Source organism: Ranitomeya imitator, chromosome 2 (genome assembly GCF_032444005.1).
Source record: "Ranitomeya imitator isolate aRanImi1 chromosome 2, aRanImi1.pri, whole genome shotgun sequence".
In the NCBI taxonomy this organism is placed as follows: Eukaryota; Metazoa; Chordata; class Amphibia; order Anura; family Dendrobatidae; genus Ranitomeya; species Ranitomeya imitator.
This window is the reverse complement of record NC_091283.1, coordinates 28,486,744-28,514,739: the sequence shown is the minus strand read 5'-3', so window position 1 is coordinate 28,514,739 and position 27,996 is coordinate 28,486,744. Positions and strand designations below refer to the sequence as shown.

Genomic DNA, 27,996 nt, shown 5'->3' with positions numbered 1-27,996 from the left:
GCGTCGAGGCAGTAGAGGAAGCTCTGCACAAAGAGGGAGCAGAAGCAGTGCCTCAGCACAAGGCAAGACCGGTATGGCCCAACTGTGGCAAACTTTTGTGTGCCCACCACAAATGTCTACACCATCACAGACGGGTCCAGTCAGCAGGAGGCCACGTTTCCGTCAGATGGTGACAGACTACATGTCTTGCCCTCTCAGTGTACTCCCAGACGGCTCTTCCCCCTTCAAGTTTTGGGTCTCTAAGCTGGATACATGGCCAGAGCTTAGCCAGTATGCATTGGAGGTGCTGGCTTGCCCTGCTGCTAGTGTATTATCGGAACGCGTCTTTAGTGCCGCAGGTGGTGTACTAACAGATCGTCACATGCCACTATCCTCCGATAACATTGAGCGGCTTAATTTTCTGAAAATGAACAAGGCCTGGATCTCGCAGGAATTTGCCACTTTTCTTCCAGATTTGGCTACTTTCACACTAGCGTCAGATTCGGCCCGTCGCATTGCGTCGGGCCGAGATTCCGACGCTAGCGTTTGATGCGCTGCACAACGGGTGCAGCGAATGCATTTCTCCAGCGCATCCAATGCCCCATTGTGAGGTGCGGGGAGGTGGGGCGGAGTTCCGGCCGCGCATGCACGGTCAGAAAAAGCAGTCCGTCGGCAGCAAAAAAAGTTACATTTAACGTTTTTTGCTCCCGGCGGTCCGCCACAACACGGCGCAACTGTCGCTCGACGGTTGCGACGTGTGTCAATACATCGCAATGCGTCGGTAATGTTACTCTATGGGGCAAAAACGCATCCTGCAAATAACTTTGCAGGGTGCGTTTTTTCCCCTAAACGACGCATTGCGACGCATTAAAAAAAACGCCAGTGTGAAAGTAGCCTTAAATAATTGGTTGGCAACAGTATCCAGGTCTCCTATTGTATTCTATTCATATTTCTAGCACCTGAACTGTAATCCCTGGGCTCCAACACCGCCAGTTGCTGCTCAGAAGTGCCGTCTGCACAGCCAACACATGACCCAGTGTTATTGGTTTTCAGTAACGTCAGCTGATCCCCAGCTGTGTATCCGGCAATTGCTCCAGCTACCTCCACACTCACACTACTACAGAACTGAAAGGGAACCTGTCCCCGCCCCCAGGCGTTTGTAACTGAAAGAGCCACCTTGTGCCGCAGTAATGCTGCACAATGAAAAGGTGGCTCTTTTAGTTATGCTCCTTGCACACGCTGAACTTAACACTTATAAAATGTGTCCCCTCATACCGTGAAACCGTCCCGGAGGAGGGACTTTCCTTAATGAGACGCAGCACAGCCGTCATTCTTACCCCCTTGGTTCCGGGCGCCGCCTCCTCAGCTTTGTTTGAATCTGTCCCGGAGCCTGCGCTGTTATGTTTTCCCTTAGGCATGCGCAGTTAGCGCTGCCGGTCTTCTGACATCATTTGTTGTCAGGCTGACTTCGCCTGTGTGGCCGCGCTGCCCGAGATCCCGCCCCGCAGTGTCTTCAGAACTTATAGATAGTGTTGAGCGATACCTTCCGATATCTGAAAATATCAGTATTGGATTGGATCGGCCGATATTCAAAAAATATCGGATATTGCCGATACTGATACCGGAAACCAATGCAAGTCAATGGGACAAAAATATCGGAATTAAAATAAACCCTTTCTTTCCTTGTAGGTTAATTCTACATGAAGGAAAACAACTAAGAATTGTCACGGGACAGAAATAGGAAAACAGGAGATGAGGAATCTGGGCCCCTGAACTGCCCCTCCGGCTAGGGGAAGCCTTGTCTTTCCTTAACTTGGGGGTACCCTTGAAGGTAGAGAGGCCCAAGTCACCGACCTGTCACTGTCTCCTGTTAAACCCTAAACTAAACCCCCACCCCAGGAGGTGAACAGTGTAAACAGCACCACAAAGCAAATAAACCATATGAGAGTGAGGGGAACACAATACCAAAAGGTGAATGCACAAACTACAAAGTAACAAAACTCAGAACTTAGCTTGAGCACGCCGCTGCAGACTCCACAACACAGATAGTACAGCAACAGAGCTCCAAACACCAGACTTGGCTGACACCAGGGAGCTGCTACTGCGAGGTTGGTCTCCTGAAAGGAACTGTATAACCAACAGTCAGCTGATGCACCAGGTGACCTTATAAAGGATGATGGGAGTGGTCACAAACAGCTGACCCAGCAGCAATGCAATAAGACCAGTGGCCACCGGGGGGGGGGGGAACAGCATTAACCCCCAATGACCATAAAGGAAAAAAGATTTAATTCAGAGGGAAACCAGATCTGCCACAGATCCAAACATGGATCGTGACAGTACCCACCTTTCAATGAGTGGCCTCTGGACACGACATCAGACCTACCTACGGTGAGGACGCCTCGATCCACCAGAGTTCACCTCGTCAGGCACCTGACTCTCAGGTTTATGGCAAATGCGAAAACGCATGAAAATGCCAGCAACGTAGGCTCCAGAGGAGCCACAAACCTCCAGAGGGCCGACCTGGGGAATGAGTTGAGTACATGCATAACTGGGGGTAACTCCAACTGAAATGTCCCCAGGCTGAGAATGGCCGACACCCGATATGGCCCAATCACCCTGGAACTCCAGGTCCCAGTTGCACACTGCCACCTGATGTTTTTGGTGGACACCCATACGTACTCATTCACACACAGGTCCGGACCTGAACGTTTATTTCCATGCAAATGTTTGCCACAGGACGGAGAGTTCTTTGAGGAATTGACAACAGAGGCGTCCCCCTGTGTCACTACACTCACACCCCCACAATGCTCCGAGGGAACCACCACCCTCATCTGACCACTCCTCCTAAGAGGTCTCTGACCCACCGGGTAAACCTGTAGTGAGGGTAAAGTCTTGCCCCAGTCCCTGGCAGCACCTCTGCTGCCCCCACTGAAGGGGAAGGGGTAGGTTTTAGAAGAATGGCAGAGATCGTAGCTCCCGGGCAGCAGTCCTTACACGACTGACCCCAGCTGACTATTTCCCTGGACTGCCAGTCTATGACCGGGTTATGTCTTTTCAACCAAGGGAGTCCTAAAACCATGGGAGTTGGTATGCCCTCCAAGACGTAGCATGATAAAGACTCTTCATGACAAGCCCCTATACGTAGATGTATATTGTCTACGACTTGTGTAATGCTCCCCTGGCTGAGCGGAGCAGAGTCAATGGCCTGGATGCTTAAGGGTTTCGCTAGCGTCCTACTCATCAGGCCATGGGTCTGGACAAAATGAGCATCCACCAAATTGACTCCTGCTCCGCTGTCCACAAGCACTGGAATATTCTCAGTTACCCCACCAATTATCACCTCAGCAGGGATGGTACACTGAGAAGAAAAAATGGAGGAAATATACACACCCTGGTCGCCTCCCTCCACACGACCAGGGGGACGCGGCTCTTTAGATGATGCAGGTACTTTGGCACGTGCTGGGCAGACATTGATAAAATGACCGGTCTGCTCACAGTAGAAACATGCCCCCATTCCACGGCGAACCACAGGCAATCCTGTTTGGGAACCAACTCCTCCCACCAGCATGGGTTCGTCCACCTGCCCAGGTGTGTCCTCCTCTCCTCCCTAGCAAGGACTATAGGGGGCACATTTGGTGTATGCCTCTCCTTCAAGCGTCTATCCACCCAGATGGCAAGGGACATGGCGGCCTCCAACGACCTGGGGGCTGCGTACTGGACCAGAGTATCTTGCAACCTAGGGGACAGACCCTGCACAAAATGGCTCCTAAGGGCAGGGTCATTCCACTGTGTGTCAGTGGCCCACCTCCTGAACTCTGAACAGTACTCCTCAGCCGGCCAACCCCCTGCTTGATCTTACGGAGTCGGGATTCCGCCAGGGAAACACCATCTGGATCACAATACACCAGCGCTAGAGCCGTAAAAAACTCGTCCACTGACCGTAGGGATGGTGAACCGGTCGGCAGGGAGAAGGCCCAGGATTGGAGATCACCCTTAAGAAGGGAAACGATGATCCCCACCCGTTGTTCCTCACTCCCTGATGAACGAGGGCGGAGCCTGAAGTACAACTTGCAGGCCTCCTTAAAAACCAAAAATGTATCTCTCCCTCCAGAGAACCTGTCTGGGAGAGATATCTTGGGTTCTGGTTGAGCCTGTACCTGAGCCGAGGCCCAAAACACCAACATTTGCTGCAGCTGCTGCACCACCTCACTACGCAGCACCTTACACTCCTCAGTGACTGTCTGTAGCAATTGGGCAAAGGCCTGCATTTGGGCCATGGCTTACCAGAAAAAAACAGAATGGTTGGTTATAATGTCACGGGACAGAAATAGGAAAACAGGAGATGAGGAATCTGGGCCCCTGAACTGCCCCTCCGGCTAGGGGAAGCCCTGTCTTTCCTTAACTTGGGGGTACCCTTGAAGGTAGGGAGGCCCAAGTCACTGACCTGTCCCTGTCTCCTGTTAAACCCTAAACTAAACCCCCAACCCCCACCCAAGGAGGTGAACAGTGTAAACAGCACCACAAAGCAAATAAACCATATGAGAGTAACGGGAACACAATACCAAAAGGTGAATGCACAAACTACAAAGTAACAAAACTCAGAACTTAGCTTGAGCACGCCGCTGCAGACTCCACAACACAGATAGTACAGCAACAGAGCTCCAAACACCAGACTTGGCTGACACCAGGGAGCTGCTACTGCGAGGTTGGTCTCCTGAAAGGAACTGTATAACCAACAGTCAGCTGATGCACCAGGTGACCTTATAAAGGATGATGGGAGTGGTCACAAACATCAGCTGACCCAGCAGCAATGCAATAACACCAGCAGCCACCGGGGGGAAAAACTGCATTAACCCCCAATGACCAGAAAGGAAAAAAGGTTTAAATCAGAGGGAAACCAGATCTGCCACAGATCCAAACATGGATCGTGACAAGAATAATGTAGAATGTATTGGGGGAGATGGAGGAGACATTAAAGGCATAGAGGTTTGGCACAATCAAATGGAATAGCAGGAATTAATTTTTCTTTTTAAGATGTTCGGAGTTACAAATATATTGACTATGTTAATATTTTTATATTTTGTCAGATATTTAAGTTTCACTACTTTCACCTTTTTTTTTTACTTCTCCCACACTTTCTTCTTCATCTTCCTCAGCAGCAGCATCTTTTTCATCAATTTCTTCTTCACCTTATTCATCTTCTTCTTCTTCACCTTCTTCCTATTCTTTTTTTTTACATTCTTCATATTCTTTTTATTCAACTATTATTCTTCTTCATATTCTACTTCTTCATCTTCTTCATATTCTTTTTCTTTATCATATTCTTATTTGTGACAGGCCTTCCTGTAGTTGTTATTTATAAAAGTTTGAAGATTACACCTTCCGTTCTGCCTGTCACAAAAGATTTACAACAGGATTTGTCTGCGTTCAGTTTGGCCTTCAGCAGCAGGTTTTTTCCAGGGGCACCACGAGGAGGAACGGACTCACCCCCATACACTGCTTAGTCTTCGGGTATGTGTCCACTTTCAGGATGGCCGGCGGTATCGCCGGAGCGGTTTAGCCGCTCTGCGGTAAGCCCCGCCCCCTTTCTGGGACGTGATGATGCCGGATGTGTTCATAGCACACATCCGGGATCATCGCTCCCCACCACAGGGCCCTGTGCTATATCTTGCGGCGACGCAGCGTCGCCGCAAGATATACGGACATGCTGCGATCTGAAAAGACGCGCAGCATGTCCGGAGTCGCAGGGCCGCCGCGTGCGTGTTACCACGCATAGTGGAGACGGGATTTCATTCAATCCCCTCCACTATGCTGTAACATCTGGACGCTGCGTGTCTGACGCTGTGGCTCTATGCAGCGTCAGACACGCAGCGTTTCCTGCACGTGGAAACATACCCTTCTTCTGCTTATAATTTAGATAATATCTTTTGCTCTGATTTTTAGTGTTAAGCTTAATGTTCTGCAGCTTCTTGTTCTGCAGCTTCTTGTTCTGCAGCTTCTTGTTCTTCTGCTTCTTGGTCTTCTTCGGGGTGGTCTCCAGGGTCCTCATCTCCGGGGTCGTCGTCTTCTTCAGGGTCGTCATCGTCTCTGGGGTCGTCATCTCTGGGGTCGTCGTCTCTGGGGTCGTCATCTCTGGGGTCGTCGTCTCCGGGGTCGTCATCTCCGGGGTCGTCGTCTTCTTCAGGGTGGTCTTTAGGGTCATCATCAGGGAGATCCAGAGTGATTAGCAAACACCATTTCCAAAAGCTTGAACTTGGAAATGTAGCAGAAGGTACAAGAAGGCTGAGGAACTGCCAAGAACCAGCTGACGGTACTGGAACTCGGATGGCTACCCGAAGGTACTAGAGCCAATGGAACTACCGAGGACCAGCTTACGGTACTGGAACCCGGTTACTAAGCAGGAGGTACCCGTGCCAGAAAGCACTACCAAGGACCACCAGACGGTGGTGGAACTCAGATACCGAGAAGGAGGCACCTAAGCCAAAGGCTCTGCCTGGAACCAGCTGAAGGTACTGGAACCAGGATGGGGAGCAGAAGGTACAAGAGCAGAAGCTACAAGAGCAAAAGACACTGCCGAGAACCAGCTGACAGTACTGGAACTCAGATGGGTAGACGAAGGTGCAAGAGCCAATGGAACTACCGAGGACCAGCTGATGGTACTGGAACCCGGTTACTAAGCAGGAGGTACCCGTGCCAGAAAGCACTACCAAGGACCACCAGACATTGGTGAAACTCGGATACCAAGAAGGAGGCACCTAAGCCAAAGGCTCTGCCTGGAACCAGCTGATGGTACTGGAAGCCAGGGGGACCTATTCAAGATTGACTTCCAAAGAACCAGCTAATGGTGCTGGAACTCAGATACGCAGCAGTAGGTCTACATGAAAAAAAAATTGCAAGGCTGCGAGCCAGCCGGAGTTACCGAAAACCCACAGTCCTGCAGAGGGAGCTTGTCCTATTGGCACTACGGAACCTGCCTTGATTGCCAGTTCCCGCAGCCCACATAGGAAGCACCTAAACTGCAGGCACCATAGAGTTGGCTAACCCGACCGTAACCCGACAGGACAACGTATTGGAGGCAAAGTGACCTTGATGCTACCCGGAAACAGCTGGCGTGCTGGAACCAGGCTGGGCAGGAGGGAGTACCCGTGCCAAAGACACTTCTGAGCAGCAACTGGCAGTGTTGGAGCCCACGGATTACAGGAGAAACAGAGTGTAGGCTGAGGCCTAATTGGAGCAAGTTTAAAATCTGTAGTGTTTTCAATGTGGAGGGAGCAGGAGAAATTGCCGCACACACAGCTGGGGATCAGCTGACGTTACTGAACCCCAAAGCACTGGAGCATGTGTTGACTGTGCAGACGGCACTTCCGAGCAGCAACTGGCGGTGTTGGAGCCCAGGGATTACAAGAGAAACAGAGTGCAGGCTGAGGCCTAATTGGAGCAAGTTGAAAGGGAACCTGTAAACCCCCCTTGCGCATGCCCAAGGGAAAAATTAATAGTGCAGGATACGGGACAGATTCAAACAATGCTCAGGAGGCGGCCCACGGCACCAAGGGGGTATGAATGACGGCTGAGCCGTGTCTGATTAGTAAGGAAAGTCCCGCCTCCGGGACTTTCACGGTATGAAGGGGCACATTTTATAAGTGTTTAGTTCAGAGTGTGCAAGGAGCATAAACAAAAGACCACCTTGTCCAAATGCAGCATTAGTGCTGCACAAGGTGGCTTTAAGTTACAAATGCCTGGAGGGGGCAGGTTCCCTTTAATATCTAGTAGTGTGAGTGTGGAGGGAGCAGGAGAAATTTCTGGATACACAGCAGGAGATCAGCTGACGTTACTAAACCCCAATAACACGGAACAAGTGTTGACTGTGCAGACGGCACTTCCGAGCAGCAACTGGCGGTGTTGGAGCCCAGGGTCAATGCTAGAAGCAGAGTGTAGGCCGAGGCCTAATTGGAGCTAGTTTAATATCTGTTGTCTTAGTGTGGAGGGAGCAGGAGAAATTGCCACACACACAGCTGGGGATCAGCTGACGTTACTGAACCCCAATAACAGAGGAGCAACTGTTGACTGTGCAGACGACACTTCCGCGCAGCAACTGGTGGTGTTGGAGCCCAGGAGATTCCAGGAGAAACACAGTGTAGGCAGAGGCCTAGTTTGAGCAAGTTTAATATCTGTAGTAGTGTGAATGTGGAGGGAGCAGGAGAAATTGCCGCACACACAGCAGGGGATCAGCTGACGTTACTGAAACCCAATAACAGAGGAGCAACTGTTGACTGTGCAGACGGCACTTCCGAGCAGCAACTGGCGGTGTTGGAGCCCAAGGTCAATGCTAGAAGCAGAGTGTAGGTCGAGGCCTAATTGGAGCTAGTTTAATATCTGTTGTAGTCTTAGTGTGGAGGGAGCAGGAGAAATTGCCGCACACGCAGCAGGGGATCAGCTGACGTTACTGAAACCCAATAACAGAGGAGCAACTGTTGACTGCAGACGACACTTCAGAGCAGCAACTGGCAGTGTTGCAGCCCAGGGATTCCAGGAGAAACACAGTGTAGGCAGAGGCCTAGTTTGAGCATGTTTAATATCTGTAGTAGTGTGAATGTGGAGGGAGCAGGAGAAATTGCCGGATACACAGCAAGGGAACAGCTGACGTTACTGAACCCCAATTACACGGCAGCAAGTGTTGACTGTGCAGACGGCACTTCTGAGCAACAACTGGCAGTGTTGGAGCCCAGGGAATCCAGGAGAAACAGCGTAGGCTGAGGCCTAATTGGAGGCAGGTTAATATCTGTAGTAGTCTGAGAGATGACAGAGCAGGAGAAATTGCGGGACACACAGCAGGGGAGCAGCTGACGTTACTGAACCCCAATAACAGAGGAGCAACTGTTGACTGTGCAGACGGCACTTCTGTGCAGCAACTGGCAGTGTTGGAGCCCAGGGTCAATGCTAGAAACAGAGTGTAGGCTGCGGCCTAATTGGAGCAAGTTTAATATCTGTTGTAGTGTGAGCGTGGACGGAGCAGGAGAAATTGCTGGATACACATCTGGGGATCAGCTGACGTTACTGAAAACCAATAACACTGGTCATGTGTTGACTGTGCACATGGCACTTCTGTGCAGCAACTGGTGGTGTTGGAGCCCAGGGATTACAGTTCAGGTGGTAGAAACATGAACACAATAGGAGACCTGGATACTGTTGCCAACCAATTATTTCATCTGGAAGAAGAGTGGCAAATTCCTGTGAGATCCAGGCCTTGTTCATTTTCAGAAAAGTAAGCCGCTCAACGTTATCGGAGGATAGTCGCATGCGATGGTCTGTTAGTACACCACCTGCGGCACTAAAGACGCGTTCCGATAATACACTAGTACTACCAAATAACTATATAAAACAATATTTTATTGGTTAAAACCATAAACACAACCACAAACTCAGCATAACAGACAACCGTGCTCTCTATATATACCCTGCAACGGGGACCCTAAATACCTACTGCCTAACAGTGGAGGTTGGCACCCTACATATGAACGAGACTGGCGCCCCCACTCAACGACGGCTCACCATGAAACTCCTATTGCTGCCCTGCATATGTGTCAAAGCCGGGCTCACAGATATACAACAGGAAGAAATAGAGTAAATAGATATCAATAGCCAAGATTGCTTATTGATAAATAAGGCAATAGTATTATTGTATGTATTTTGGTAGGGTGAGAGACACGGACATACAAAGTGCAAAACAGTGCAAAATAAAGTGCTAAGTGAACAAAAAAATCCTAGCTATACTGCTCCCTAGGCTCCATACCTGCCTAGCTGTGGAGGTTGGCACCCTACTGTTCAGCAGAAGTGGCGCCCCCACTCCGCGACGGCTATCCCTTAAATTCCCTATGGATAGCTTAAAAAAATGGCACACAACAAATATATAAATGTGCCCAGATAAATAGCTATGACAGGCAAAGCAGAAAATAGATAAATACACTGACTAAATAATCAGTAGCATAGACAGCCTACCCATGTATATATATAATACAGAGACAGAGTAGTGCATCTCTAATATAGATCATCATAGTATGCACATTATTTTATAGAGGCCACCATGATCAAATAACAAGAGGTATAACACTGTTATACATAGATAGCCTCATTGATATGAAGATAACCTCATTTACTACCTATAACATAAACAAGTCTCTTAGTGTACATGGGTAACAATGCTAATGGAGCAATGAGCTAGGAGCAATACTCATCGTTCTGAAGATGTCATTTTGCGCCTCTACGCGTTTCACCTTCTCGGATCATCAGGAGGCTATGATGTCTGGATGTGTGAGTAAATGAGGTTATCTTCATATCAATGAGGCTATCTATGTATAACAGTGTTATACCTCTTGTTATTTGATCATGGTGGCCTCTATAAAATAATGTGCATACTATGATGATCTATATTAGAGATGCACTACTCTGTCTCTGTATTATATATATACATGGGTAGGCTGTCTATGCTACTGATTATTTAGTCAGTGTATTTATCTATTTTCTGCTTTGCCTGTCATAGCTATTTATCTGGGCACATTTATATATTTGTTGTGTGCCATTTTTTTAAGCTATCCATAGGGAATTTAAGGGATAGCCGTCGCGGAGTGGGGGCGCCACTTCTGCTGAACAGTAGGGTGCCAACCTCCACAGCTAGGCAGGTATGGAGCCTAGGGAGCAGTATAGCTAGGATTTTTTTGTTCACTTAGCACTTTATTTTGCACTGTTTTGCACTTTGTATGTCCGTGTCTCTCACCCTACCAAAATACATACAATAATACTATTGCCTTATTTATCAATAAGCAATCTTGGCTATTGATATCTATTTACTCTATTTCTTCCTGTTGTATATCTGTGAGCCCGGCTGTGACACATATGCAGGGCAGCAATAGGAGTTTCAGGGTGAGCCGTCGTTGAGTGGGGGCGCCAGTCTCGTTCATATGTAGGGTGCCAACCTCCACTGTTAGGCAGTAGGTATTTAGGGTCCCCGTTGCAGGGTATATATAGAGAGCACGGTTGTCTGTTATGCTGAGTTTGTGGTTGTGTTTATGGTTTTAACCAATAAAATATTGTTTTATATAGTTATTTGAGGATTATAGGTTATTTGGTAGTACTTTGATTCTCTTTGACCTATAGGTTATATTGTATTTTGTTTTTTGCCGATAATACACTAGCAGCAAGGCAAGCCAGCACCTCCAATGCATACTGGCTAAGCTCTGGCCATGTATCCAGCTTAGAGACCCAAAACTTGAAGGGGGAAGAGCCGTCTGGGAGTACACTGAGAGGGCAAGACATGTAGTCTGTCACCATCTGACGGAAACATGGCCTCCTGCTGACTGGACCAGTCTGTGATGGTGTAGACATTTGTGGCGGGCACACAAAAGTTTGCCACAGTTGGGCCATACCGGTCTTGCCTTGTGCTGAGGCACTGCTTCTGCTCCCTTTTTGTGCAGAGCTTCCTCTACTGCCTCGATGCACTGAGCTGCTTTGTAAAGCACTAGCAGAACTTCTCTCAATTGGACTGGAGAAGATGGACTGCACCAGTGTGTCTTGGTACTCCCGCATTTTTCGCTCCCGGTTCAACGGTGTTATGAGGCTTTGTAAGTTGTCCCGGTAGCGAGGATCTAGGAGGGTGTACACCCAATAATCAGCCGTGTTGAGAATGTGGGCGATGCGGCGGTCATTTCTCAGGCACTGCAACATGAAATCAACCATGTGCTGCAGACTGCCAACTGGCCAAGAAACGCTGTCCCCTGCTTGAAGCTTGATCTCTGCCTGCTCTGCATCACCCCACCCTCGCTCTACACACTGACTACTAGAGCATTGTGTAACTCCCTCCTCTGTACAGATGTCTTCCTCCTCCATTGACTCCTCCTCATCCTCCTAACAAAGTGTCCCCTGCCTAGGCCTTTGTGAGGAACCACGTTGCGCAGACTGTCCAGAAGCAGATGGCATTTGTGACTCCTCATCCTCCACCTCTTCCACAACCTCCTCCCTTAGCGCTTGCAGTGTTTTTTCAAGCAGGCAGATAAGGGGGATAGTCATGCTGACTAGTGCATCATCTGCACTCGCCATCCGCGTGGAATCATCGAAGGCACGCAAAACCTGGCAGATGTCCTTCATAGTGGCCCACTCAGTGGTTGTGAAGTCTGAATGGCGAGCAGTGCAACTTTTTTGCGCCTGATGCAGCTGGTACTCCATTACTGCTGGCTGCTGCTCACACAACCGCTCCAACATATGTAACGTTGAATTCCACCTGGTGGGTATGTCACATATTATGCGATGTTCCAGAAGGCGGAATCGACGCTGCAGAGCTGCAATTCGCAATCTTGCCATGCTGGAACGCGGCAAGTGAGCACACTCTAGGCAGACCTTGTGCAGCAGTGCATAGATCCGGATAGTCCCTCAAAAAATTCTGCACGACCAAGTTGAGCACAAGTGCCAGACATGGGATGTGAGTGAGGTTGCCTAGGCCCAGAGCTGCCACCAGATTTCGGCCATTGTCACACACTACCATGCCTGGCTGGAGATTCGCTGGCACAAACCACACGTCGCTCTCCTGCTTGATGGCATTCCAGAGCTCCTGCGCTGTGTGGCTTCGATTCCCCAAAGAAATTAATTTCAATATGTCCTGTTGACGTTTGGCCACGGCTGTGCTCATATCGATCGTAACAGGTAAGCGTTCACAGGTCCATGTGGAGGTAGACTGTGACGGCTCCTGCAGCGCTGATTCAGAGGAATTGGAGTATGAAGAGGAGTCAATTTGTACAGACTGGATTCCTGCAATCCTTGGAGTTGGCAGAACACGTACAGCGCCACTCTCAAGATCTGTACCTGGCTCCACAACATTTACCCAATGGGCAGTGAGGGAAAGGTATCGTCCCTGTCCATGGTGACTGGTCCACGCATCGGTGGTGAGGTGGACCTTGCTACTGACGGCATTTAGTAGCGCATGTTTAATGTTTCCCTCAACATGCATTTGCAGGGCAGGGACGGCTTGCCTGCTGAAATAAAAGCGGCTGGGCACATTCTATTGTGGGACTGCCAATGCCATCAAGTTACGGAAGGTGTCACCAGCCTGAATGAGAGCATTTCAAGGGACAGTAGTTTTGCAATGCCAGCATTCAGAGCCTGTGATCGGGGGTGGTTTGCCAAGAATGGCCGCCTTTTCTCCCATGCCTGTGCTACCAATGGCTGTAGACTGGGCTGGGAGTGTGAGGATGACAGGGAATGTGGTGCTGTGGGTGGAATTACACTGGGTCTCTGTACAACAGTGCCAGAGGTTCTTCCATGGCGATCCTGTGAGGAAGCCGAACCAGCTGTGTGTGTGAGCTGGAGGAAGAGGCTACAACACGAGCTGAAGAGGTGGTAGGTGCCGCTGTAGGTTGGCCTAGGTCTTCAGTGTGTTTTTGTAACTCCACCACGTGCTTGGTCCGCACATGTTTCCACATATTTGTGGTATTGAGGTTGCTAACACTTTTCCCTCTTGACTTTCTGATTACACAGCTTGCATTTGACAAAGCAAATGTCATCTGCAACTGTGTCAAAAAAGGACTAGGCACTGCAAGTCTTGGGAGCGCCTGTTTTGGGTTGTGGAAGTGGCATGCTCCTAATGGGTGCCGAAGTGGAGGCTACAGGCAACGCCCCTCCCTCTCCTTCCTTTTTGGGCCATTCGGGGAATCTCTTCCTCAGAGCTGCTCCCACCACCTTCCTGTACCTCACGCCATGATGGGTCAAGGACCTCATCATCTACACTACCCTCTTCCAACAACTGCTTCTACTGGGTAGTCTCGGCAGCACAGTACGCACCAGAAAGTGGCACCTGAGTCTCATCATCAGATGCGTACTGATGTGTGCTGACCGTAGGCACTGGCCCACCCTCCTCTTCAGATTCAGAGAGACAAAGCAGTTGCCCATCACTGCATACTGCCTCTTCTTCAGTTTCTCAAATGCTGCTTGGCTGGCCCCCTCTTTCCAAGCCAAGAGATTCAGAGAACAGAAGTAGAGATGGCTCCTGTCCTGGGCTCTCTGACTGCCTGATGGCAGATGGGTGCTCTTCAGTGCTCTGTGCCTGAGAGGATGTGGCACTAATTGAAGTCGATGCGTTAGCTGCCATCCATCCGACAATGGCTTCAATTTGTTCGTCCCACAGTGGGGTGCGGCGAGCTCCTACAAAGCTGCGCATGAAGGACTGTTCCCTGCTAAAACTGGGAGATGATGAGTCACCGGTGCCCACAGCAGGCACAGAATCCCCACATCCTCTCCCTGCAGAAACTCCACGCCCAGAGACCACGTGCCTTACTCCCTGCCTTCTTCATCTTGGTAGACTGATAAAGATAGGCAGAAAAGTACTAAGGGCTTAGTGTGCTTATTCCTGAACAGCTGCTAACAGATATAAGAAACTGTTACGGCCGCTACTCACCTTTGCGGTTCCGTCCCTGGCTCTCGGCGCGCCGCTCCTTCCGCCGGTGCTGCGGCTTCCGTTCTCCTCGGTTCCTCTTCTTCCGGGTTCCGGCGCGCTTCCTCCTCGGCGTCGCGAACTCCCGCCTTCAGTGCGTGCTCCCTCTGTCCTACTACTGGTGGGCGGCGCGCTCGTTCCCGGCACCTTGTTTAGCTTCTGCGCAGGTGCGCAGGGGTTCACAGCTGATGCTGATCCTCTGTTTCCAGATACCTTCTGTCTCGGCCAATCCTGGGTAGGTTCGGGGTATTTCAGGCCACTTCCTCTGTTAGGAGGTGCCTGAGTATCATTTGCTATTAGCCTCTGTCTCTGGCCCTTCTGCTTTGTGCTACTGTGCTTCAGTCAGCTCCGAGTGTTACTCCTTTGCTCTCGCCCTTTTGCTCGCCACTTTCCCGTTTCTTTTTGTGCTTTCTCTTCTTCTGTTCCGCTCCTGTTCCAGTCTTACTTCAGCTCTAGCTAGACGTCCTCTTCCATTCTCCGTTGCCATTAGTCCTTCCGCCTCCGTTCCGGTACTCCTGTTTGTGTCTTTTTCTTTGTCCTCCGGAGCCGTCCCTCTTGGTATCTGCTACCGTGGATTAGCGACCTCTGGGCCTGCTCCTGACAGTCCCTGTATAGGGGTTGGTTACCCTTAGCCCAGCTCGCCCAGGGGTAGGTCTCTTCCACGGTCCAGAGGGTCCACTCTCTTTTCACCTAGAACGTAATTGTATACTCAGGCCATGGACCCCGCAGGTGCCGCGTTTTCGGCTCAGAAAGAATTGGCGCATCTGCGCGATAATCAGCAGCGCATCATGTCTTTCTTAAAAACCTTGGAGACTCGTCTGACCGCTCTACAAATCACCGACCCAGCTAATGCTTCTCAAATTGCGGGTCTGCAGCAAGAGCTCTCCCAGCAGCGCGATACGCAGACACGCATGCTTTCTTATATGGCCTCTATTGATGACCGTTTATTTAGCTTGCAGTCGCTCTCCACTCAGGTAGCCCCTCAGGATCCTAATTCTACGATTTCACCCCATCCGCCACCTCGCTTAGGCAAACCTCCCAGGTATAACGGGGATCCTAAACTCTGTAGGGGATTCCTAAACCAGTGCCGTCTCCACTTCGAACTCCTCCCTCAGCAATATCCTACCGATGGAGCCAAGGTGGCTTTTATTGTGTCTCATTTAGAGGGAGAGGCTCTGGCTTGGGTCAATCCCTTGTGGGAGCGGGATGATCCCATAGTTTCTCAGTTAGTTATTTTTCTTGAGACTTTTTGCCGAGTTTTTCACGAGCCCGGATGCTTAGCTTCCACAACCGAGTCGCTTTTCAACCTACAACAGGGCTCTCAAACAGTAGGTCAGTATGCCATCCGCTTTCGCACCTTAGCCTCTGAGCTTGGGTCGAACAATGAGGCTTTGGTAGGTGCGTTCTGGCGAGGTCTGTCCTCTCGGATAAAAGATGAGTTGGCAGGAAGAGATACCCCAACCTCTTTAGAGGATCTTATAGCCTTGTCTACACGCATAGACCTGCGCTTCCAAGAGCGAACTCGTGAGTCCATAAGAGAGAGGAGGTCCGTTCGCTCTTTACCCTCCGTTCGCAGGTCAGGGAGTCCACGGCCCCTGTTGTCTTCTACTGCATCCGTACCAGAGCCTATGCAAGTAGATCGCATCAAGTTGGCTGAGCAACGTCGTCAGGAGAGATGTTCCCAGGGACTCTGTTTCTACTGCGGTAGTGCTTCGCATTTACTACGATCTTGCCCTGAGAGACCGGAAAACTCCTCCGCCTAGGACAGGTAAGAGAGGCCTCCCTAGGTGATTCTGATCCCTCTCAACCCCTATTTCTGTCCGTCTTGCTTATTTTTAAACTGAAGCGTTTTTCCGAGGTAGCGTATGTGGATTCGGGTGCGGCAGGCAACTTTATCAGCCTTGAGGCGGTTCGGAGGCTTCGCGTTCCAGTGCTCTCTTTGGATTCTCTTCGTTTGATCGCCTCCGTAGATGGAAGACCTTTGCAAGACGCCATCACCCTGGTAACGGAAGAAATTGAACTTCAGATCGGAGCCCTACATCACGAGAAGATCTCTTTCTACGTTCTCCCTAACCTCGCCCATGCTCTACTGCTTGGGTTACCATGGCTCCGAACTCATGAACCTACTCTCGACTGGCGTTCGGGTGACGTGCTTCGTTAGGGTTCTTCTTGTCATAGACAATTCCTGCAATCAGTTCGTCCTGTTTTTCCACCTCCGGCAGTTTCCGTTCCCTCTGATCTACCTTCTCCATACTGGTCATTCTTAGATGTTTTCGATAAAAAGGAGGCCGAGAGCCTTCCTCCACATCGTGCCTATGATTGCCCTATCGAGCTTCTCTACGGTTCCACCCCACCTAGGGGGAGAATTTATCCACTTTCTCCGGCTGAGACCAAAGCCATGTCTGAATACATCCAAGAGAACTTGTCTAAGGGTTTCATTCGTAAGTCTTCGTCTCCCGCAGGTGCGGGATTCTTCTTCGTCAAAAAGAAGGACGGTTCACTTAGACCTTGCATCGACTACAGAGGGTTGAACAACATCACGGTCAAGAACAAGTACCCTCTACCTCTCATCCCTGAGCTCTTTGATCGTCTCAGAGGGGCGCAAATTTTCACCAAGTTAGACCTTCGTGGAGCTTATAATCTTGTCCGAATCCGCGCCGGTGATGAATGGAAAACCGCTTTTAACACTCGAGACGGCCATTATGAATACTTGGTCATGCCATTCGGCCTCTGTAATGCTCCCGCAGTCTTCCAAGAATTCGTTAATGACATTTTTAGAGACCTTCTCTATTCCTGTGTTGTGGTATGTTTAGACGACATCCTGGTGTTCTCAGCAGATTTACCGTCCCACAGAAGAAGTGTTCGCCTGGTCCTGCAGCGGCTAAGAGAGAACCGTCTTTACGCTAAATATGAGAAATGTCTATTCGAACAAACTTCTTTGCCCTTTCTTGGATATATTGTTTCGGATTCCGGCCTCAAGATGGACCCTGAGAAAGTGAATGCCATTCTCAATTGGCCACGTCCCCATGGGATAAAAGCCATCCAGCGGTTTGTGGGATTTGCCAACTACTACAGGCAGTTCATTTCTCATTTCTCCTCAACTATTCGGCCTCTTTCTGCTCTCACCCACAAAGGTTCCAACCCGAAGACTTGGACCCCGGAGGCCGAGAATGCCTTTTTGCTCTTGAAACAGTCCTTTTCCTCTGCTCCAGTGTTACACCATCCTGAGATTAACAAGCCATTCGTTCTCGAGGTGGACGCCTCCTCCACGGGAGCTGGAGCAGTTCTCTCCCAAAGGTCCTCAGTGGGTCATCTGGTTCCTTGCGGATTCTTTTCCAAGACGTTTTCTGCATCTGAACGTAATTATACCATTGGAGACCGAGAACTCTTGGCTATTAAATTAGCCCTAGAGGAATGGAGGCATCTTCTCGAAGGAGCAGTTCATCCATTTGTAATTTTCTCTGACCACAAGAATTTGGCCTACCTTCAAACCGCGCAAAGACTAAATCCACAGCAAGCTCGTTGGTCTCTGTTCTTTGCTCGCTTCGATTTCGAGCTTCGTTTTCAGCCCGGCGACAAAAATGTCAAAGCAGACGCTCTGTCCAGGCTTTCGCAGCCGGAAGACTTGGACGAAGAACCAGCACATATTTTGGATCCCTGCAAGATCATCACGGTGGCACCTTTGAGGATGACCTGTCCCCCTCCTGGTAAGACACTGGTGGCTGAAAACAACAGAGAGAGAGTTCTTCGTTGGGGACATTCCTCTAAATTAGCAGGCCCTGCAGGGATAAAGAAGACCTTCCTTCTCATCTCTCGCTACTATTGGTGGCCTTCGTTGCGTCTTGATATTAAAGACTTTGTCGCCTCCTGTCTTTCCTGTGCTAAATACAAAATTCCAAGACAGTTACCTCATGGAGGTCTGCTTCCTCTTCCAGTACCTTCTAGTCCATGGCAGCACATCGCCATGGACTTCATTACCGACTTACCAAATTCCTCTGGTTGTACAGTCATCCTTACGGTAGTAGATCGGTTTTCCAAGATGGCTCATTTTGTACCCCTGCCTGGTCTACCTTCGGCTCCAGAATTGGCGAAGATCTTCATTTCTAATATCTTCAAACTTCATGGTTTTCCTCAAAACATTGTGTCCGACAGAGGGGTACAGTTTACTTCGCATTTTTGGAGGGCACTATGCAAACTCCTGAAGATTTCTTTAGATTTTTCATCTGCCTATCACCCTCAGACTAATGGTCAAGCTGAACGAACAAATCAGATCGTGGCTACCTATCTTCGTCATTTCTCTAACGCCCATCAGGATGATTGGGTTAACCTTCTGCCATGGGCTGAGTTTGCCTATAATAACCATTCCAATGAGTCTTCTGCTAAGTCTCCATTTTTTATCGTGTTCGGACAACATCCTAATATGCCTCTCCCGATCTCCTCTACGTCTGGAGTACCGGCAGCAGATACTTTGACTTCGGACTTTTCGTCTGTTTGGGGACAAGTTAAAAGCGCTCTCGATAAGGCATCTGTGAGGATGAAGAGATTTGCCGACAAGAGGCGATTGGATATTTCTCCGTTTCTACCCGGCGACAAAGTTTGGCTCTCCTCACGTTACATAAGACTCAAGATACCTTCCTGCAAGCTTGGTCCTCGCTACATCGGTCCCTTTGAGGTTCTGAGTCGAGTCAACGATGTCGCTTACAAGCTGAAGTTGCCTGCTTCGCTCCGTGTTCCCAATACCTTCCATGTGTCCCTACTCAAACCGGTTACGTTTAATCGCTTTCACCCTTCTTCCTGCGCCTCTCCTCAGCCTGCCTGTGCCGATAATATCTTTGAGGTGAGGGATATTTTAGCTATGAAGAGGGTTCGTGGGAGAAAATTTTTCTTGGTGGATTGGAAGGGGTTTGGTCCTGAAGAGAGATCGTGGGAGCCTCTGGAGAATATCAATGCACCTCGCCTTCTAAACAAATTTCTCTCCAGTTTTGGAAGGGGGGATTTTAAGGAGGGGGGTACTGTTACGGCCGCTACCCACCTTTGCGGTTCTGTCCCTGGCTCTCGGCGCGCCGCTCCTTCCGCCGGTGCTGCGGCTTCCGTTCTCCTCGGTTCCTCTTCTTCCAGGTTCCGGCGCGCTTCCTCCTCGGCGTCGCGAACTCCCGCCTTCAGTGCGCGCTCCCGCTGTCCTACTACTGGTGGGCGGCGCGCTCGTTCCCGGCACCTTGTTTAGCTTCTGCGCAGGTGCGCAGGGGTTCGCAGCTGACGCTGATCCTCTGTTTCCGGATACCTTCTGTCTCAGCCAATCCTGGGTAGGTTCGGGGTATTTCAGGCCACTTCCTCTGTTAGGAGGTGCCTGAGTATCATTTGCTATTAGCCTCTGTCTCTGGCCCTTCTGCTTTGTGCTACTGTGCTTCAGTCAGCTCCGAGTGTTACTCCTTTGCTCTCGCCCTTTTGCTCGCCACTTTCCCGTTTCTTTTTGTGCTTTCTCTTCCTCTGTTCCGCTCCTGTTCCAGTCTTACTTCAGCTCTAGCTAGACGTCCTCTTCCATTCTCCGTTGCCATTAGTCCTTCCGCCTCCGTTCCGGTACTCCTGTTTGTGTCTTTTTCTTTGTCCTTCGGAGCCATCCCTCTTGGTATCTGCTACCGTGGATTAGCGACCTCTGGGCCTGCTCCTGACAGTGCCTGTATAGGGGTTGGTTACCCTTAGGCCAGCTCGCCCAGGGGTAGGTCTCTTCCACGGTCCAGAGGGTCCACTCTATTTTCACCTAGAACGTAATAGAAACACTAATTTTATAAAGTGTGGACTAGACTTTAAAATGAGCTAATGCGGCCTACACAACTGGAAAGTGGAGTGTTTGGTGAACTTTATTAACTTTTTGTTTTTTTTCACAAAAAGACACTGGATGTGCCCAAAGATGTAAAACCGATAGTATCACAAACTTTTTCTAGCGATTACAATACAGGAAGGTAACCTACAATGCAATAGATGAGGCTCCAAAAAATAGGCTAATACTACTCTGGCTGGGGCTGCAGGGCACAAAGCTGCAGAAAGGCTCCTCTATGTACTCCTATATAGTGTTTTTCCATAATCTAGCAGGATACGGATGGAAACCCACTAATAGGATAAATCTGGAAAAATGTGCAGCATGCAGCACTAATTGAAAATAGGACAATGGAACAGTATGAGGCAGTGATGCACGCTGAGCTGACTACAACCAGCTGTGGCTGCAGAACAGACTACAGAGTGAGCTGCACTCACACAGAGACCTTGCAGACAGCCGTGAACAGCGCTGCAAGGCAAAAACAAGGTTCTCACACAGTGGTTGCTAAATTAGCCTGGGTAAAGCACAATGAAGCATCTCGTTATCTCAAACTGGCCCTCAGTGAGAACACAGCGTCCTGTCCCTAACTGAATTCACAGCAGAGTGAACACAAAATGGCGGCGGCGACTTTTATAGTGCATCATGACATCATTTCAGCAGCCAATCACAGCCTTGCCAGTAGTTACATGCCTAACATGCAGAACAGGATGTGCCCACACTTCTAATGATTCCTCCTTGGCTGAATGAAATCAAACTGGCTCATTGCATTATGGGAACTTCCGATTCCGGTATCCGATATTGCAAAAGTATCGGAACTCAGTATCGGAATTCCGATACCGCGAATATCGGCCGATACCCGATATTTGCAGTATCGGAATGCTCAACACTATTAATGAAATTATAGTGACATACACTTATTACGTTTGTGCCAAAATGTATGCAAATTGCAACATTACATTGTCATAAATGCCAAATTTATAGATTTATTACACTATTATAAAATTATCCAGTACCATGCCAAAATGGAAAATGTATGAGGAAAAGGAATGGTTAACATTTTGTAGAGAAATATGACTTATTTTTGATTGCATTTCTACTAGGGGGACTTGTCAGGGAGTCACAAAAACATTGAACTTTAGGAAGGCAAAGTTTGACCAGCTTAGAGATGCCCTTAATCTGGTAGACTGGGACAATATCCTCAGAAATAAGAATACAGATAATAAATGGGAAATGTTTAAGAACATCCTAAATAGGCAGTGTAAGCGGTTTATACCTTGTGGGAATAAAAGGACTAGAAATAGGAAAAACCCAATGTGGCTAAACAAAGAAGTAAGACAGGCAATTAACAGTAAAAAGAAAGCATTTGCACTACTAAAGCAGGATGGCACCATTGAAGCTCTAAAAAACTATAGGGAGAAAAATACTTTATCTAAAAAACTAATTAAAGCTGCCAAAAAGGAAACAGAGAAGCACATTGCTAAGGAGAGTAAAACTAATCCCAAACTGTTCTTCAACTATATCAATAGTAAAAGAATAAAAACTGAAAATGTAGGCCCCTTAAAAAATAGTGAGGAAAGAATGGTTGTAGATGACGAGGAAAAAGCTAACATATTAAACACCTTCTTCTCCACGGTATTCACGGTGGAAAATGAAATGCTAGGTGAAATCCCAAGAAACAATGAAAACCCTATATTAAGGGTCACCAATCTAACCCAAGAAGAGGTGCGAAACCGGCTAAATAAGATTAAAATAGATAAATCTCCGGGTCCGGATGGCATACACCCACGAGTACTAAGAGAACTAAGTAATGTAATAGATAAACCATTATTTCTTATTTTTAGTGACTCTATAGCGACAGGGTCTGTTCCGCAGGACTGGCGCATAGCAAATGTGGTGCCAATATTCAAAAAGGGCTCTAAAAGTGAACCTGGAAATTATAGGCCAGTAAGTCTAACCTCTATTGTTGGTAAAATATTTGAAGGGTTTCTGAGGGATGTTATTCTGGATTATCTCAATGAGAATAACTGTTTAACTCCATATCAGCATGGGTTTATGAGAAATCGCTCCTGTCAAACCAATCTAATCAGTTTTTATGAAGAGGTAAGCTATAGACTGGACCACGGTGAGTCATTGGACGTGGTATATCTCGATTTTTCCAAAGCGTTTGATACCGTGCCGCACAAGAGGTTGGTACATAAAATGAGAATGCTTGGTCTGGGGGAAAATGTGTGTAAATGGGTTAGTAACTGGCTTAGTGATAGAAAGCAGAGGGTGGTTATAAATGGTAGAGTCTCTAACTGGGTCGCTGTGACCAGTGGGGTACCGCAGGGGTCAGTATTGGGACCTGTTCTCTTCAACATATTCATTAATGATCTGGTAGAAGGTTTACACAGTAAAATATCGATATTTGCAGATGATACAAAACTATGTAAAGCAGTTAATACAAGAGAAGATAGTATTCTGCTACAGATGGATCTGGATAAGTTGGAAACTTGGGCTGAAAGGTGGCAGATGAGGTTTAACAATGATAAATGTAAGGTTATACACATGGGAAGAGGGAATCAATATCACCATTACACACTGAACGGGAAACCACTGGGTAAATCTGACAGGGAGAAGGACTTGGGGATCCTAGTTAATGATAAACTTACCTGGAGCAGCCAGTGCCAGGCAGCAGCTGCCAAGGCAAACAGGATCATGGGGTGCATTAAAAGAGGTCTGGATACACATGATGAGAGCATTATACTGCCTCTGTACAAATCCCTAGTTAGACCGCACATGGAGTACTGTGTCCAGTTTTGGGCACCGGTGCTCAGGAAGGATATAATGGAACTAGAGAGAGTACAAAGGAGGGCAACAAAATTAATAAAGGGGATGGGAGAACTACAATACCCAGATAGATTAGCGAAATTAGGATTATTTAGTCTAGAAAAAAGACGACTGAGGGGCGATCTAATAACCATGTATAAGTATATAAGGGGACAATACAAATATCTCGCTGAGGATCTGTTTATACCAAGGAAGGTGACGGGCACAAGGGGGCATTCTTTGCGTCTGGAGGAGAGAAGGTTTTTCCACCAACATAGAAGAGGATTCTTTACTGTTAGGGCAGTGAGAATCTGGAATTGCTTGCCTGAGGAGGTGGTGATGGCGAACTCAGTCGAGGGGTTCAAGAGAGGCCTGGATGTCTTCCTGGAGCAGAACAATATTGTATCATACAATTATTAGGTTCTGTAAAAGGACGTAGATCTGGGTATTTATTATGATGGAATATAGGCTGAACTGGATGGACAAATGTCTTTTTTCGACCTTACTAACTATGTTACTATGTTACTATGTTACTATGTTACTAGAAATGAGTGAATCAGCAGGAGCCGGATACAGTGGATAGGTCAGTATTTCATGGCTGCAGGATGGAAGCCCTTTGAACTGCCACTTACCTGCTGGCATCTCCTGACCTTCTTTTGACTAGCCAGGAACCAAAGATGCAAGCAGGCAGGAGGCGCTTTGTGGTGCTCCTGTCCTGCGACCACAAAATATTGAACCGGCCTCTGGATCAGGGTTTCATGAATCGATGCACTCCACTCTAATTTCTACATAAAAGTAGCAACAAAGACAGTCAATGTGACGCGAGTCATTATAGAAATATTAAGTCCCAAAAGTGGAGAGAAAGACTACAATAAGAGATGGTAATATAATACTACTTACTGGATAAGTAAAGGGAGGTCAAACGATCCGAGGTCAGATCCAGGAAATTGCACAGTACAACAAGGGGTAGTCAGAGACGAAATCCAATTCACGAGCCGGGTCAGGAAAACCAGAAAGGCAATATAGTTTACAGGGAGCAGACAAAAGAGAAATCAGGTCACAAGCAAAGAGTCTAAGTCCAGGAAGGGAATAAAGTCAGGCTGGGTCAGCCAAAGAGCACCGAGAGATTGACACTGGATGGAGGAGCTAGCAAGCCTAAGTAGAGGACTAATCAAGAGAAGTGAACACAGGTGATTACAGCCCAGACCCAGCACAACCCAAACAGACTGACGCCCTCTACACAATAGTAACTTAGCAGACAATGACAATGTGGAGATCGTGACAGTCAAGACAGAACATAGCTGTCTAAAATGGCTTGGAACCAGAAGTGTAGCTATCGCGGGGACAGAGGGTGCGGTCTCTCTGGGCCCCGTCCTCAGGGGAAGGACCACCACGGGGCGCCCACCCGGAGCTATGCTACCCTTAACTATATCGAAGTGCACATTGGAGAGCACAGTGAGCCGATATAATTAATCCAGGGCTGCACAGCATGCGGGTTCTTTTTCCCTGTGCTCAGATGTATTCACGTCTCTTGAACGTGAATACAGCTAAGCAACACAGCATTGTAGGAAGGAAGGGGAGCACTCGTCATCTCCCCACCCCGACATGCAGTGCAGTGGAGTGATGAGGTAGCACACTGCTGACCTCATCACTCTTCTGCTGTGATCACAGAGCCGTCGCTTTGTGTTTGCTTATTATGGGGCAGTGGGGAAAATTGTGAGAGGGAGCTGCATGAGGGTGGGCCATATGGAGAAGTGCTGGGACAGAAGTGGGGGAATTACGGAGAGGTGGAGGGCCTTATGGAAAATTTGGAGTGGGGGTACAATATGGAAATGTGGGTGTGCAATATGAGGAAGTGGGGGGACAGTATGGTGAGGTGGAAACATAGGGGACAATGTGGGGGAACAGGATGGAGAATTGGGAGTGTCTGAGGACTTTATGGAGAACTCCGTATGGGGATTGTAAGGAGAAGTGGGGAACAATATAGAGGACTGGGGGGACCATATGGAGAAGTAGGAGACATTATAGAGAGGTGGCGGGACCGTATGGGGAAATGGGAGTGTGGAGAGGTGGGTGTACAATAGGAATATGTGGCGGAACAGTATGGAGAGGTGGGAGAACAGGATGGAGCATAGGGGACAGTAGGGACAAATGGGGGTACATGATGGGGAATTGGAGAAGTGAGAGTGTGAGGGGATTGCATGGAGAAGTAGGGGAACAGTATGTAGAGATGGCAGCGTAGGGAGACAGTATGGAGAGGTGAGAGCTTTGGGGACAATATGGAAAAGCAGTGGCACAGTATGGAGAAGTTGGATTCATATACTGACAGTGGATATGGTAATGGATTCATGTACTGACCATGATCCTGATTGTGTGCAAATATACCAATCCAGAACTGATTAGAGGTCGTCACCCAACTGAGTCAGTCTGGTTCCCTATTATGGCTGTCACCCTGGTGCCGAAGTGGGAAAGGTAAGTGCCTTATAGAGCTGACAGTTAAAAGGACTTTTATTGTATATGAGGGATGCTAATGTGAAGGCATAGTATCCTGTGGGCACTATGCAGAAGAGTAAAAGTGTGGTTCTAGTGCTATACTCATAAATAATAAATAAATAATCTCTTTATTTATATAGCACCAACATATTCTGCAGCGCTTTACAGTTTTGCACACACATTATCATCGTTATCCCCGATGGGGCTCACAATCTAAATTCCCTATCAGTATGTCTTTGGAATGTGGGAGGAAACTGGAGTACCCGGAGGAAACCCACACAAACACGAGGAGAACATACAAACTCCCTGCAGATGTTGTCCTTGGTGGGATTTGAACCCAGGACTCCAGCGCTGCAATGCTAACCACTGAGCCACCGTGCTGCCCATATACTGATTGTCTGATTGTGGTTCTGGCACTGCATTCATTTACCAATAGTGGTTCTGGTGCTGCATTCATGTACTGACTGTGGTTCTTGTGCAGTATTCATGTACTGACTGTGGTTCTGTGTATAGGGGAGCTGTGGGCCCACCATACTATATATAGGTAAGCTGTGGGGCATAATATTGTATATAGGGGAGCTATGGACCCATCATACTGTATATAGGGGAGCTGTAGGTACATCATACTCTGTATAAGGAAGCTGTGGGTCCACTATACTGTATATAGAGATGCTGTATATTGAGGGACACAGTGGACATAATTAAATATTAAATGGGCACTTAAGAAGCATTATTGTTATAGGGGCACTCAGAGTATTGTAACCATCAAAGGGGCAAATTGTGGACTCTTTTCTAGGGCATTTACACAGGGTATTCATCTTTTCAATGGAGTAATTTTACCATTTAAAGGGCTCAAATGGGGCATTGTTACATTATTACTTTTTAAGGGCACAGTGGTGGCATTACTATGTGGGGCAGTAAGAGGAACGTTGTTTTTGTACCACACAGCAGGTGCAGTAATAGGGACACATATGGCAGCAACGGATCAGTATTGGGGTATTGGCAGGATGAGGAGTTTGAGCAGGATAGGAATAGATGGGGACTGTGCCGGAAATGTAAGAAGTCAAATGTGTTTTTGTTATCTCTGCAGTAAGTTACTATATATAACTGTACTGTAATCACCTATATGTTCTGTAGCACTGGTATCTACCATTATATGGTCACCATATGGCAGAAATATCAGTGCTGGTCTTTGTGTAGATATATTTTCAGTAATAGCGCGGTCATCTGCTGACGTTCCTCTATACCCACGATCAGGGTTCACAACTCTAGTTGTACAAATGGTTACCTGGTTAGGGGACAACTCAAATGTTTCACCGCCCCCCCTGAGCTGAACCCCAGCTATGCCTCTGATTGGAACAAATGTTGCAGCCATTTTAAACATCGATAAAAAGTCTCAACTAACACAAAATTCAACATTAACATGCAACATTTGACACTCTTTTAAAACATTGGGAAATGTACTTAATAACATAATTTAAAAAAACACTTTTACACAAAAACTTGTGAAAAGTTACAATTTGCACAAAATGTCAGCAACAGGAATTTTTCATACATTGGTCTTTGCTAAAAACAGTTTCATTTTCTTTTGCTATATGATCATATTTCACATAAAATAAATTCAGGTGAATGAAGGATTTCATAAAGACCTAAAAAGAACATAAAACAAAAAATACAGATAGTAAAAAGAATACATTAGTCTACTTCATTCTACAGTCTTATTCTCTTTACACCTCTGTATTTATAAACCATAGCAGAGTATAACCCCCATCCTCCCCACTTACCTCGCACAGCCGGGCACACTTTCAGGCACAATGCACAGATCAGCACTAGGTACACGTCTGTTCTCCCGACCATCTTGTTCGTATAATGCACAAATTCTGAATAAACCTTTGCAGATCTTATTTCTAACACAAAAATCTAACAAGTAGAAGTTATTACAGGGAGTGTTTCATATTCTTCATCCAATGAGCTCAGTAATGGAGTCTGACCTCATAGTTTCTGGGTAGACTTCTTCTCCTACAAGCTCAGTTAGCCTGTGTGTTACTGTTACCTTCACTAGGGTTGTTATTCTGTTTATATCTGCTTTACCAGAAGTTAAAGGGAACCCGTCACTTCAAAAAATACTATCTACATCCAAACAAAGAGTTAGGCCGGGGTCACACTAGAGAGTTTTACGGACGTATGAGAGGCGCAAAAACTACGCATTGCACACGGACCAATGATTCTCTATGGGGCAGCTCCTATCTGCCATATATTTCTCGGCTGTATTTTACGGGCTGAGAAAATCGCAGCATGCTGCGTTTGTCAGTGTATTGCGCAAAAAATTCGCCAATGAAAGTCTATGGGGGCGAGAAAAACACAGATTACACACGGACCAGCAGTGTGACTTGTGAGAAATACGCAGCGGTGTTCTATAGAAAAGCCG

At 47.9% G+C, this 27,996-nt stretch overlaps 1 protein-coding gene across 1 annotated transcript in view; it reads right to left on the bottom strand.

Annotated features, from left to right (window-relative positions):
• The window catches only part of LOC138661534 (H-2 class II histocompatibility antigen, A-U alpha chain-like), a 202,893-nt gene extending 175,293 nt beyond the window's left edge, over positions 1-27,600 (bottom strand). The window contains exon 1 of the mRNA XM_069746318.1: positions 27,353-27,600. Coding sequence (XP_069602419.1) covers positions 27,353-27,425 — 73 coding nt within the window. The 5' untranslated portion in view covers positions 27,426-27,600. The remainder of the gene's footprint in view (positions 1-27,352) is intronic.
• Between the last annotated feature and the right edge of the window lie 396 nt (positions 27,601-27,996).